Raw genomic sequence first — 14482 nt, 5'->3', positions numbered from 1 at the left:
GTATATCATCTACCCTTCATTGGCTCATGAAGCCCATCTCAGCTGAAATGCAAACGTGTGGCATGACACGTTTATTTTTCATCTTCAGTCCTGATAGTTTTGGGCTTCCTGTGCATCATTAAATTGTTTCATTTCCCTATGTTCACCACAGATGTGCTGCCACCAGTTCCAGGCCAAGGGGATAAAACGGCAACGATGCTCTCAGATGGAGCCATTTATAGCAGCATTGACTTCACGACCAAAACCACTTACAACAGTTCCAGCCAAATAACACAGGCTACTCCATATGCCACTACACAGATATTGCATTCCAATAGCATACATGAATTGGCTGTTGATCTGCCCGATCCACAGTGGAAAAGCTCAATTCAGCAAAAAACAGATCTGATGGGATTTGGTTATTCTCTACCTGATCAGAACAAAGGTAACAATGGTATGTCAAGTCCTTACTTCCTGAAGAGTTATTTTCATATCATTTTTGCATGAGATAGAAAGTAGTATTTGTTGTTCAGTTTAGTGATTCATCACCAGGTTCACTACCCAAACTAAAAAATATACCGGCATGTATTCAGTACCTTCCACAATCCCCACCACCACCACCGTCGTCACTATCACCACACACCAACACCAATCAGTTTCATCCTTTTAGCTCTTTTTTCAATAGTGATCAATAGTCCATCTCGACTTCCATTAGGCAGGATAGACAAAACATGCCTCCACTGTCCTATGACATCTGCTTCTGAGTTGCTAACTGCATGTTCTGCATGGGCTTGTGCTGTGAACTAATCACATGATGCCACTATGACCTCTGCCCTTTAACCCTTAGCCTTACTTTACATCCCTGACTACCGATTGGCTGAGGGATTGTCTAATAGAATGCCACACAACCAGTCACAGGATTTCAGCACCACCAGCTCTCACAACAGCTCAGAGAGGAGTGGCAGTCTCTCAGGTTGGTCTCGTCACAGTAAGGAGAAATATTTGTTTGTCACCAGCATATGACCTGTGTTCCTAACAACCATGAAGAAGTACCTGGATCACAACTCACTGTCAGACATTTATCTTTCAAATAACAATAACAGTTTATCCTAATGAAATCATGATTTGGGGGAGGGGGGTAAAATTCACCATCACCCTTTATGTACTAATTATACAAGGATGTATTCAGGGAAAAATAGTACCATTTTACTAAATACGAATTATTAAGGATCAGATGAGTTTGATCTGCCTTGAGCCCTGCTTAAGAGTCCAGAGAATTTTACAATAAAAAGATCTTGTAGGAAAGTCAACCCCATGGTGTGGACAGCAAAAGATGAATTCAACAAAAATGCAAATGATTTTGGCAATTGTTCATAACATTAGGAGTCTGGTGATGTGACTTCCTATCTTTGGACAATTTTTCCGAAATATTATGTAATAGTATTCTATTGAATGATATTATTTAGAGTAAGGTCCTGATACCATGCTAAACGAGAATGTTAATATGGGACATTATTCTTTACATTTAATTGCCAAAAAACCCCTAATCTTTCCTATTGATAATTCTTTTGTGCTGTAAATTTTCATATATATTCAAGATACAACAGCTGAACTAACAGTCTGTACTGCAGGTATTGTATAGCACACGTGGGGAAAAACACATTTTACTGGAAAGAAATATATACCTATCATAATGAATATCAGTGATTTTCTCTAGGCCCAAGGATCCTCATCTCTAAAATGAGGAGGTCCTAGCAGACATTCTAACTTTCAAACATAACATCTATGTTGTGTATGACTGACGACTTTATCTGCACATTTCTAGTTGATGCCATGACCTTACTTGCTTATTTTTTCATACTAATGATATACTATTTATTTCTATGAAGTTTTTTTTTAACCTCAGTTCCTTAATAAAAGATTATGGTGTATTATGATATGTCACAGGCTACGAGGCATCAAAGCCATAAAGAGTTAATTCTTTTACGTCATTAGGTTAACATTTACTAAATGACTTTTCCTCAGAGGTAAAACCCTTTCAGTCTGAAAATGTTAATGTTCTCTCTCCCCTCCAAAATGAGCCATTTGCTCTTCTTACCTATTGGTAGAATTAGATACATTGTAGAATGCAGAAAATTTTAAACATGTTATGAATTTAAACTGGCTTAATTATATAGGGGAATTTTTTTGAATAACCTTATATGTCATTTGTACTGTCATTTATTTATGAGGAATCCCACAATTGTACTGAATAATTAAAAAATTAATTTTATCCTAGGCTTATTTCATTCAAGATATGCAAAGTCTCAATCAATATATATATATATATTTTTTTCTTTTTAATCTATATATTGTAAGCCATGGATTGTTTAAGACCTTCTGTGAATTCCTTATTAAATATTCTGTATATCTTGATTACCACTGAGTTTTTAAAGTTATCTTTTGAGTAATTGTAAGCAGAACATGATTCACAATAGTGCTTACTGCTTTTTTGAATCCATTAATCTGAGTGACATTTATATATATATATATATATATATATGAATTATATTAACTACTTCATCTACATTTGAATACAAAATTACTTAAATTGGTGATAGAAAGCATTCTTTAGGAGGTAAGAGTGATGAGATTATTCTCTTCTTAGTTTAGTCAAATTGAGCTTAATATTAGTTTGTTTTGTGCTTATAATCAGAGGTATGTTTCCTAAAGCTTAGATTTAAGATCAAACTTCCCTATGGATATTGGATCATATCATACTGATATTATAAGATTTTCTTAATTTGTGCACAGTGATAAAACAAATTTAAAATAATCACAGTAATAAAGAAAATTGGACATTCCTGAGTTATATGAATGAATTTCTCACCCTTTTTGAAACACTCTTTTTTTTTTTTTTAACATCTTTATTGGAGTATAATTGCTTTACAATGGTATGTTAGTTTCAGCTTCACAACAAAATGAATCAGTTATATATATACATATGTTCCCATATCTCTTCCCGCTTGCGTCTCCCTCTCTCCCACCCTCCCTATCCCACCCCTCCAGGCGGTCACAAAGCACCGAGCTGATCTCCCTGTGCTATGCGGCTGCTTCCCACTAGCTATCTACCTTACGTTTGGTAGTGTATATATGTCCATGCCTCTTTATCGCTTTGTCACCGTTTACCCTTCCCCCTCCCCATAGCCTCAAGTCCATTCTCTAGTAAGTCTGTGTCTTTATTCCTGTTTCACCCCTAGGTTTTTCATGACATTTTTTTTTTCTTAAATTCCATATATATGTGTTAGCATACGGTATTTGTCTCTCTCTTTCTGACTTACTTCACTCTGTATGACAGACTCTAGGTCTATCCACCTCATTACAAATAGCTCAATTTCGTCTCTTTTTATGGCTGAGTAATATTCCATTGTATATATGTGCCACATCTTCTTTATCCATTCATCCGATGATGGACACTTAGGTTGTTTCCATCTCTGGGCTATTGTAAATAGAGCTGCAATGAACATTTTGGTACATGACTCTTTTTGAATTATGGTTTTCTCAGGGTATATGCCCAGTAGTGGGATTGCTGGGTCATATGGTAGTTCTATTTGTAACTTTTTAAGGAACCTCCATACTGTTCTCCACAGTGGCTGTATCAATTTACATTCCCACCAACAGTGTAAGAGGGTTCCCTTTTCTCCACACCCTCTCCAGCATTTATTGTTTCTAGATTTTTTGATGATGGCCATTCTGACTGGTGTGAGATGATATCTCATTGTCGTTTTGATTTGCATTTCTCTAATGATTAGTGATGTTGAGCATTCTTTCATGTGTTTGTTGGCACTCTGTATATCTTCTTTGGAGAAATGTCTATTTAGGTCTTCTGCCCATTTTTGGATTGGGTTGTTTGTTTTTTTGTTATTAAGCTGCATGAGCTGCTTATAAATTTTGGAGATTAATCCTTTGTCAGTTGCTTCATTTGCAAATATTTTCTCCCATTCTGAGGGTTGTCTTTTTGTCTTCTTTATGGTTTCCTTTGCTGTGCAAAAGCTTTTAAGTTTCATTAGGTCCCATTTGTTTACTTTTGTTTTTATTTCCATTTCTCTAGGAGGTGGGTCAAAAAGGACCTTGCTGTGATTTATGTCATAGAGTGTTCTGCCTATGTTTTCCTCTAAGAGTTTGATAGTTTCTGGCTTTACATTTAGGTCTTTAATCCATTTTGAGCTTATTTTTGTGTATGGTGTTAGGGAGTGATCTAATCTCATACTTTTACATGTAGCTGTCCAGTTTTCCCAGCACCACTTATTGAATAGGCTGTCCTTTCTCCACTGTACATTTCTGCCTCCTTTGTCAAAGATAAGGTGACCATATGTGCGTGGGTTTATCTCTGGGCTTTCTATCCTGTTCCATTGATCTATATTTCTGTTTTTGTGCCAGTACCATACTGTCTTGATTACTGTAGCTTTGTAGTATAGTCTGAAGTCAGGAAGCCTAATTCCTCCAGCTCCATTTTTCGTTCTCAAGATTGCTTTGGCTATTCAGGGTCTTTTGTGTTTCCATACAAATTGTGAAATTTTTTGTTCTAGTTCTGTGAAAAATGCCAGTGGTAGTTTCATAGGGATTGCATTGAATCTGTTGATTGCTTTGGGTAGTAGAGTCATTTTCACAATGTTGATTCTTCCAATCCAAGAACATGGTATATCTCTCCATCTATTTGTATCATTTTTAATTTCTTTCATCAGTGTCTTATAATTTTCTGCATACAGGTCTTTTGTCTCCTTAGGTAGGTTTATTCCTAGGTATTTTATTCTTTTTGTTGCAATGGTAAATGGGAGTGTTTTCTTGATTTCACTTTCAGATTTTTCATCCTTAGTGTATAGGAATGCAAGAGATTTCTGTGCATTAATTTTGTATCCTGCTACTTTACCAAATTCATTGATTAGCTCTAGTAGTTTTCTGGTAGCATCTTTAGGATTCTCTATGTATAGGATCATGTCATCTGCAAACAGTGACAGCTTTACTTCTTCTTTTCCGATTTGGATTCCTTTTATTTCCTTTTCTTCTCTGATTGCTGTGGCTAAAACTTCCAAAACTATGTTGAATAAGAGTGGTGAGAGTGGGCAACCTTTTCTTGTTCCTGATCTTAGTGGAAATGCTTTCAGTTTTTCACCATTGAGGACGATGTTGGCTGTGGGTTTGTCATATATGGCCTTTATTATGTTGAGGAAAGTTCCCTCTATGCCTACTTTCTGCAGGGTTTTTATCATAAATGGGTGTTGAATTTTGTCAAAAGCTTTCTCTGCATCTATTGAGATGATCATATGGTTTTTCTCCTTCAATTTGTTAATATGGTGTATCACGTTGATTGATTTGCGTATATTGAAGAATCCTTGCATTCCTGGAATAAACCCCACTTGATCATGGTGTATGATCCGTTTAATGTGCTGTTGGATTCTGTTTGCTAGTATTTTGTTGAGGATCTTTGCATCTATGTTCATCAGTGATATTGGCCTGTAGTTTTCTTTCTTTGTGACATCCTTGTCTGGTTTTGGTATCAGGGTGATGGTGGCCTCGTAGAATGAGTTGGGGAGTGTTCCTCCCTCTGCTATATTTTGGAAGAGTCTGAGAAGGATAGGTGATAGCTCTTCTCTAAATGTTTGATAGAATTCGCCTGTGAAGCCATCTGGTCCTGGGCTTTTGCTTGTTGGAAGATTTTTAATCACAGTTTCAATTTCAGTGCTTGTGATTGGTCTGTTCATATTTTCTATTTCTTCCTGATTCAGTCTTGGCAGGTTGTGCCTTTCTAAGAATTTGTCCATTTCTTCCAGGTTGTCCATTTTATTGGCATAGAGTTGCTTGTAGTAATCTCTCATGATCTTTTGTATTTCTGCAGTGTCAGTTGTTACTTCTCCTTTTTCATTTCTAATTCTATTGATTTGAGTCTTCTCCCTTTTTTTCTTGATGAGTCTAGCTAATGGTTTATCAATTTTGTTTATCCTTTCAAAGAACCAGCTTTTAGTTTTATTGATCTTTGCTATCGTTTCCTTCATTTCTTTTTCATTTATTTCTGATCTGATTTTTATGATTTCTTTCCTCCTGCTAACTTTGGGGTTTTTTTGTTCTTCTTTCTCTAATTGCTTGAGGTGCAAGGTTAGGTTGTTTATTCGAGATGTTTCCTGCTTCTTAAGGTGGGCTTGTATTGCTATAAACTTCCCCCTTAGAACTGCTTTTGCTGCATCCCACAGGTTTTGGGTCGTTGTGTCTCCATTGTCATTTGTTTCTAGGTATTTTTTGATTTCCTCTTTGATTTCTTCAGTGATCACTTCATTATTAAGTAGTGTATTGTTTAGCCTCCATGTGTTTGTATTTTTTACAGATCTTTTCCTGTAATTGATATCTAGTCTCATGGCGTTGTGGTCAGAAAAGATACTTGATACAATTTCAATTTTCTTAAATTTACCAAGGCTTGATTTGTGACCTAAGATATGATCTATCCTGGAGAATGTTCCATGGGCACTTGAGAAAAATGTGTATTCTGTTGTTTTTGGATGGAGTGTCCTATAAATATCAATTAAGTCCATCTTGTTTAATGTATCATTTAAAGCTTATGTTTCCTTATTTATTTTCATTTTGGATGATCTGTCCATGGGTGAAAGTGGGGTGTTTAAGTCCCCTACTATGAATGTGTTACTGTCGATTTCCCCTTTTATGGCTGTTAGTATTTGCCTTATGTATTGAGGTGCTCCTATGTTGGGTGCATAAATATTTACAATTGTTATATCTTCTTCTTGGATCGATCCCTTGATCATTATGTAGTATCCTTCTTTGTCTCTTTTAATAGTCCTTATTTTAAAGTCTATTTTGTCTGATATGAGAATTGCTACTCCAGCTTTCTTTTGGTTTCCATTTGCATGGAATATCTTTTTCCATCCCCTTACTTTCAGTCTGTATGTGTCTCTAGGTCTGAAGTGGGTCTCTTGTAGACAGCATATATATGGGTCTTGTTTTTGTATCCATTCAGCTAATCTGTGTCTTTTGGTGGGAGCATTTAGTCCATTTACATTTAGGGTAATTATCGATATGTATGTTCCTATTCCCATTTTCTAAGTTGTTTTGGGTTCGTTATTATAGGTCTTTTCCTTCTCTTGTGTTTCTTGCCTAGAGAAGATCCTTTAGCATTTGTTGTAAAGCTGGTTTGGTGGTGCTGAACTCTCTCAGCTTTTGCTTGTCTGTAAAGGTTTTAATTTCTCCATCAAATCTGAATGAGATCCTTGCTGGGTAGAGTAGTCTTGGCTGCAGGTTTTTCTCCTTCATCACTTTCAGTATGTCCTGCCACTCCCTTCTGGCTTGTAGGGTTTCTGCTGAGAGATCAGCTGTTAACCTTATGGGGATTCCCTTATGTGTTATTTGTTGTTTTTCCCTTGCTGCTTTTAATATGTTTTCTTTGTATTTAATTTTTGACAGTTTGATTAATATGTGTCTTGGCGTATTTCTCCTTGGATTTATCCTGTATGGGACTCTCTGTGCTTCCTGGACTTGATTAACTATTTCCTTTCCCATATTAGGGAAGTTTTCAACTATAATCTCTTCAAATATTTTCTCAGTCCCTTTCTTTTTCTCTTCTTCTTCTGGAACCCCTATAATTCGAATGTTGGTGCGTTTAATGTTGTCTCAGAGGTCTCTGAGACTGTCCTCAGTTCTTTTCATTCTTTTTTCTTTATTCTGCTCTGCATTAGTTATTTCCACTATTTTATCTTCCAGGTCACTTATCCGTTCTTCTGCCTCAGTTATTCTGCTATTGATCCCATCTAGAGTACTTTTAATTTCATTTATTGTGTTGTTCATCGTTGCTTGTTTCATCTTTAGTTCTTCTAGGTCCTTGTTAACTGATTCTTGCATTTTGTCCATTCTATTGTCCATTCTATCTCCAAGATTTCGGATCAACCTTACTATCATTATTCTGAATTCTTCTTCAGGTAGACTGCCTATTTCCTCTTCATTTGTTAGGTCTGGTGGGTTTTTATCTTGCTCCTTCATCTGCGGTGTGTTTTTCTGTCTTTTCATTTTGCTTATCTTACTGTGTTTGGGGTCTCCTTTTTCGCAGGCTGAAGGTTCGTAGTTCCTATTGTTTTTTGTGTCTGTCCCCAGTGGCTAAGGTTGGTTCAGTGGGTTGTGTAGGCTTCCTGGTGGAGGGGACTAGAGCCTGTGTTCTGGTGGATGAGGCTGGATCTTGTCTTTCTGGTGGGCAGGTCCACGTCTGGTGATGTGTTTTGGGGTGTCTGTAGACTTATTATGATTTTGGGCAGCCTCTCTGCTAATGGGTGGGGTTGTGTTCCTGTCTTGCTAGTTGTTTGGCATAGGATGTCCAGCCCTGTAGCTTGCTGGTCGTTGAGTGAAGCTGGGTGCTGGCATTGAGATGGAGATCTCTCGGAGATTTTTGCTGTTTGATATTATGTGCAGCTGGGAGGCCTCTTGTGGACCAGTGTCCTGAAGTTGGTTCTCCCACCTCAGAGGCACAGCACTGACTCCTGGCTGCAGCACCAAGAGCCTTTCATCCACAGGGCTCCTTAATTTGGGATGATTCGTTGTCCATTCAGGTATTCCACAGATGCAGGGTATATCAAGTTGATTGTGGAGCTTTAATCCGCTGCTTCTGAGGCTGCTGGGAGAGATTTCCCTTTCTCTTCTTTGTTCTCACAGTTCCCAGGGGCTCAGCTTTGGATTTGGCCCCGCCTGTGCGTGTAGGTCGCCGGAGGGCGTCTGTTCTTTGCTCAGACAGGACGGGGTTAAAGGAGCCGCTGATTCGGAGGCTCTGGCTCACTCAGGCCGGGGGAGGGAGGGGTACGGAGTGCGGGGCGGGCCTGCGGCGGCAGAGGCCAGCGTGACGTTGCAGCCTGAGGCGCGCCGTGTGTTCTCCCGGGGGAGTTGTCCCTGGATCCCGGGACCCCGGCAGTGGCGGGCTGCACAGGCTCCCCGGAAGGGCGTGTGGCTAGTGACCTGTGTTCGCACACAGGCCTCCTGGTGGCGGCAGCAACGGCCCTAGCGTCTCATGTCTGTCTCTGGGCTCCGCACTTCTAGCCGCGGCTCGCGCCCGTCCCTGGAGCTCTCTCAAGCAGCGTTCTTAATCCCCTCTCCTCGTGCACCAGGAAACAAAGAGGGACGTAAAAGTCTCTTGCCTCTTCGGCAGGGGCAGGTCCAGACTTTTCCCCGGACTCTCTCCCGGCTAGCCGCGGTGCACTAACACCCTGCAGGCTGTGTTCACGCCGCCAACCTCAGTCCTCTCCCGGCGCTCCGACAAAAGCCGGAGCCTCAGCTCCCAGTCCCGCCTGCCCCGGCGGGCGAGCAGACAAGCCTCTCGGCTGGCGAGTTCCGGTCAGCCCGATTCTCTGCACTGGAATCTGTCCGCTTTGCCCTCCGCACCCCTGTTGCTGTGCTCTCCTCCGCGGCTCCCAAGCTCCCCCACTCCGCCTCCCGAAGTCTCCACCCGCGAAGGGCCTTCCTAGTGTGTGGACACTTTTCCTCCTTCACAGCTCTCTTCCGCTGGTGCAGGACCCGTCCCTATCCTTTTGTCTCTGTTTAGTTTTTTCTTTTGCCCTAACCAGGTACGTGGGGGGTTCCTTGCCTTTTGGGAGGTCTGAGGTCTTCTGCCAGCGTTCAGTAGGTGCTCCGTAGGAGTTGTTCCATGCGTAGATGTATTTCTGGTGTATCTGTGGGGAGGAAGGTGATCTCCGCGTCTTACTCTTCCGCCATCTTCCAATAAATATCTGAAACACTCTTATGATTTATTAAATACATAAGTTCTTAGCACTTCTCTTAAAAAAGCCAACCATTAAAAAATATAAAACTCAGATTTTTTCAAAATAGTATCTGCAATCATAATTTTATATATATACATGCATATACAACACAGTGCCAGTAGTAATAGCTAAATCTTTTTATATGCCAGTATTTGTTTAAAATAGACTATAAGTTTAATTTTAAAATGAGCTATTTTCATAATTTTCTTTACATAGAAATCATTTGTTCAGCATGAGTAAATATAAATCCAAATATTTACATTTTCAGTTGAAGAGGGACGGATCAAATATGTTTGCAAGTCATCAAAATATGTTCCCCTAAAATATAATGCAGGCAGTTCTCACCTTAAAATGCTTGATGATCTTTGGTGGCAAGTAAACAGCAACACAATGAATGGGTTCACTTAGATCAAGATACAGATCTCAGATAGAGAATTTAATTTTCTTAGCTCATATCATATGCCACTATTATGCTAAGAGCCCACCTCTTAACTCATTCTAGAGAAGACAAAGCATGTTGATTGATAGTCTTACCAAAAGTACCCACAATGAGAGGCAGAAATTTCCCCCAAAGAGGGGAAAGTAGACATTGTATGGAAAACCCTCCCAAATTCCCCCTATGAATCACCTCTGCTTCCACAGCACATTTTTAAGTAAGTTGTTTGGAAGAGTTGATAATGGCTTTCCTGACCTTGGACAAGGATTTCAACAGAGCTGGGTTCAGAGCTGCTGAAATTGTAATTTCCAGTAAAGCTGCTGCCTTCTAAATTGCTTGTTCTCTTACAGTGTGAATACGGACCACAAACACAGAAAGAACCTCTATTTTCTCATCTATAAAATGGAGATGTAAAAACTTCCCTATTTGTGTCACTCAGTTCTGGTGGTGATCATATAACATTTCTAAAAGTGCTATAAAAAGTGAAAAGAGCATAGTACACATATAAATATACAAGGGATAAAAGAGGTACAACTAGGGAAAAGCTATGAAGAACACACGCCCAACCCATTCTTCTTTTAAGTATTGAGACATAGTTCTGATACTACCGAGAAAGATACAATCTTGTTTATGATTGTTTTGATCAAGAAACAAAGAATTAAGGCTCACCTACCTTAAACACAAAAATTACAGACTTAAATTCAATCAGGTTTATTATTTTTATTCTGAGAATCGGGTTATTTCTGGGATCCTCATTGGGGTAGGAGTTGGGTGTGGAATGGCTTTGGAAACAGGTAGGATTTAGTTTGCTTTGAGATAGAGGAGATGGGAGAGTGTGATAATGACTGGCATTTATTGAACATTCTATATATTCTGAGCCATTTATATGCCTTATCTCTTGTAATACTCAAAATAACCCCCCAAGATAGTAACTTTATATTTTTTTACATGTATGGAAATTGAGGTGATATCTATGAATAACTTGTCAAGTAGGTGAGAAACTAGTTTTCAAACCCAGAGATCCAGCTCTTATCCTCAAAGCAGAAGATACCTGTTCTCCTTTCTCTTAATACTTCTTCTGCCAAAGATAAAAAGTGAAAGGAAAGGTGAAAGCACTCAGTTTTCAGGGATGCTCTTTTAAATATGTGTGTATATGTGCACACTACCTAGAAAACAGACATAATTCCGTAATTGGCAATAGTGTATACGTCCAGTTCAGTAGTTTCATCACTTTCTGGCACTCAAAGTTATTATAATTTTCTGAATTGGCTGATGCAGGTTAGTAATTGGTAGAAGAAAAGAAATGAGGTAAACTTCAGTGGTATCTCTATTGTTAGATAGCTCTGCTACAATTTGATGCTCATAACTTTTAGTTCCAGAAAGATGTAGTCCAAGGGGTCAATACCATTTTTTTTTTGGAGATACAGCTATTGACTGTAGTGGGAGTGACAGAAGTTGCTTAGGTTCCCCTGAAACATTTTTTTGTCATTCTGCTCAAGAAGTACACGTTTCTGCATCCAACTGTGGTCCACTTGGGAAGAAACTTGATGTACTTAATTTTGGCGGAGTAAAAAGTACTGCACTGAACAAATGATAAAACTATATTTTTATATTTTTTAAACTCTATTTCATTAAGCTCTGGTAATTCCAGATATGGCTTATATGCTGCCAACCTACTTTCTGCTCATGTTTTGTACATGAATTCATTTGTATTATGAGAATACTGAAACTGATTACTCTATTTCCATTAATCTTCCCCATATTTGGAATTTTAAGAAATGTTATGCTTAGACATCTGGGAACTACTCTCACTATATGCAAAAATAATTGTGCCATTCATTAGTCAGAAATTCTATGAAACATATCATTGTGAAAGATTTATAAGTATCCTCCAGATTGTAGTTGATTGATTTTTATAAGTTACTTTTGAGAGAAAACTGTTACTCGCCTGGATTAATTAAATTGAGTAAATTCTAATGGAAAAGTTTAGCCTGTATCCTTAGATACTGCATTTTCCACCGAGACAGATTATGCAAAGGAGCATTATAAACGCACTAAAATCTGACATTTGAAAGAATTTGTTATGGCCCATTATTTCATCTAACAATGAAAATGTGGAGGCAGCAAACGTGAATAAATCAATAAATTAGCTTTTGCTACCGCAGCCATGTTTTTGGTTCATTCAACTCTGCAGTTAATGCATTGTGAAAGAAACAATATCATTTTGAGCGATTTATAAAAATGTTTTTCTTATTATATCATTTCATTGTTTATAGCTTTTAACAGCTGTAACATACTGATTCTGGTGTTTTGAAAACATAAATACATCTTCCTGCCTGATATACTCTGTTTCTTGTGATATTCACTATGTCTGAATAAATGTATTATTATTTTCAGGTGGGAAAGGTGGAAAAAAGAAGAAAAATAAAAACTCTTCTAAAGCACAGAAAAACAATGGATCAACCTGGGCCAATGTTCCGCTACCTCCTCCCCCAGTCCAGCCCCTTCCTGGTACAGAGCTGGAACACTATGCAGTGGAACTGCAAGAAAATGGGTAAAAATATCTCATATACCAGCAAAATGCCCAGGGCTATCCTCCTTTCTCTGTTATGCATTTTTGTCTTGATACTGTGTCGTCTTCCTGTTTTCCCTGCCGCCTTCCCAACCTGTTCATTGCTCCCCCCCTCTTTTATTGTTTGCCCCATCTATATATTTTTAGCTGATAAATACAACACAGCACATATTGAGGACGTAGAATCCTTGGCCATCAAGTGCCTTAGATTGTCTGCAATCATGATAATGCAGCCTCCATTTATAATATTGCTTGTTAGTTTGAAAGCAAGTAACCCAGAGCTCTGTGAACTAAAGAGGCACTCCTGAGAAGGGCTGAAAAGGAAATTAAAATAACCTTCTTCATCATCCCTCGCATTTCTCTAATGACTTGATGTCTGGCCATAGCAGGGCGCCCACTGTTGAGCTCCATCACAATGGGATAATTGTAGGGATCTGGCCAGTGGGTAGGACTTTAATCATCAGCTTTGATGGGAATTTAGGGGTCCAAACAATAAAGGAGGTTCAAGCCAATGCACACTCTGTAACAAAACCTTTTAAGTTAGAAAATTTCCTTTAAGAATTTTAAGTTAAGTGACCAGCTTCCTTATTCTTTCCCAAACATCTCACAAGAATTGGTTTGTTTTCCTCTGTTAGTTTAAGTGTTAATTGATTTTGAAGTAGAAAGACATTGATACTGTTTATTTTTTAATCCAAAAAAAATAGCTAGTCAGAAGAAACATAGTCTCTTTTTCTATTTTAATAATTCTAAGTGCTCTGTCTTCCTCACAATTTCCAGGTCACCCATTGCTTTTGACTAAGAAAAATGCAGAATAGAGGCAGCTTTTTATTCCAAGTTTTCCTTTATTTAGAAGTATTTAGGTATTAAAATATCTCAGTTTATTTAAATAATGATTTTATTTCTTATCTTGTTTTACATAAAGATCACATGCACATGCTTATAATTTTTTCTCCATCTCCTTTTTTCTTACATAATTGCTGTCTTTGAGGTCTCCAGATTCATTTTCCTAGCTAGAACTTTCTTTATCACATTTGCTTCTGAAAAAAGATTCCATTTGTTTTTTCTTTCAGTTACCTAATATATATACACATATACTCTATATATCCATTATATACACAGATACATAGATAGATGGGCATGCATATATATAAATAAGCATACCTCCATATTTTTTCTCTATATCTTTCTTTCCCTCCAAAGGGCTTCATTTGCTTTTGTGAGATTGTAGTTCCCATATATATGCATGTCATTTTTATTATACTTTTGTTAAAACGTTCACACCTGAAATAGGAAGTTAAAAGTATACCTTCTTTCTCTGACTTTTTTAAAAACAAAATTTTGCCCATGATCTTATGTAATACATATCAATAATAAAATAAGTTAGTGTCACACAATTCCTAGGCAGGGAAGCAGGGAACAGAGGTGTGTATTTCACAAGAAAATATTATTACAGGGCTTAGAAAAATGCATTTTAAAGGCTGTAATTAGAAAATAAGAAAATAGAACTTGTAAACTGGGGAGAGAAAAGTAGTGTTGTTAAACATTTACAAACATAAAGTCTTGAACTCAGATAGCGTAAATATTGTAGGTAATTTGGAATCTTGATTAGTAGATTTGAGATGATGATGACTTTGTCCATCTCTTGTTATCTTATTAATATTTTTGTATTTTCTAATGTGAAAACCTTATTATACTGAAAAAAGATTTTTAAATATT

General features: G+C 37.9%; 1 protein-coding gene across 11 annotated transcripts in view; it reads left to right on the top strand.

The window, feature by feature from the left end:
• Window positions 1-14482, top strand: part of ROBO2 (roundabout guidance receptor 2) — a 1654780-nt gene that overhangs the window by 1605399 nt on the left and 34899 nt on the right. For 7 of the 11 annotated variants that reach the window (XM_067739210.1, XM_067739215.1, XM_067739217.1 and 4 more), the window contains 3 exons: window positions 152-433; window positions 827-952; window positions 12592-12748. In XM_067739210.1, the coding sequence (XP_067595311.1) occupies window positions 152-433; window positions 827-952; window positions 12592-12748 (565 nt within the window). The remainder of the gene's footprint in view (window positions 1-151; window positions 434-826; window positions 953-12591; window positions 12749-14482) is intronic. The other 4 variants (XM_067739219.1, XM_067739214.1, XM_067739218.1 and 1 more) reach the window with 2 other exon arrangements.

Source organism: Pseudorca crassidens, chromosome 5 (genome assembly GCF_039906515.1).
Source record: "Pseudorca crassidens isolate mPseCra1 chromosome 5, mPseCra1.hap1, whole genome shotgun sequence".
Lineage (NCBI taxonomy): Eukaryota > Metazoa > Chordata > Mammalia > Artiodactyla > Delphinidae > Pseudorca > Pseudorca crassidens.
Note: the sequence above shows the minus strand (reverse complement) of the source record. Positions and strands in the feature narration are given on the sequence as shown.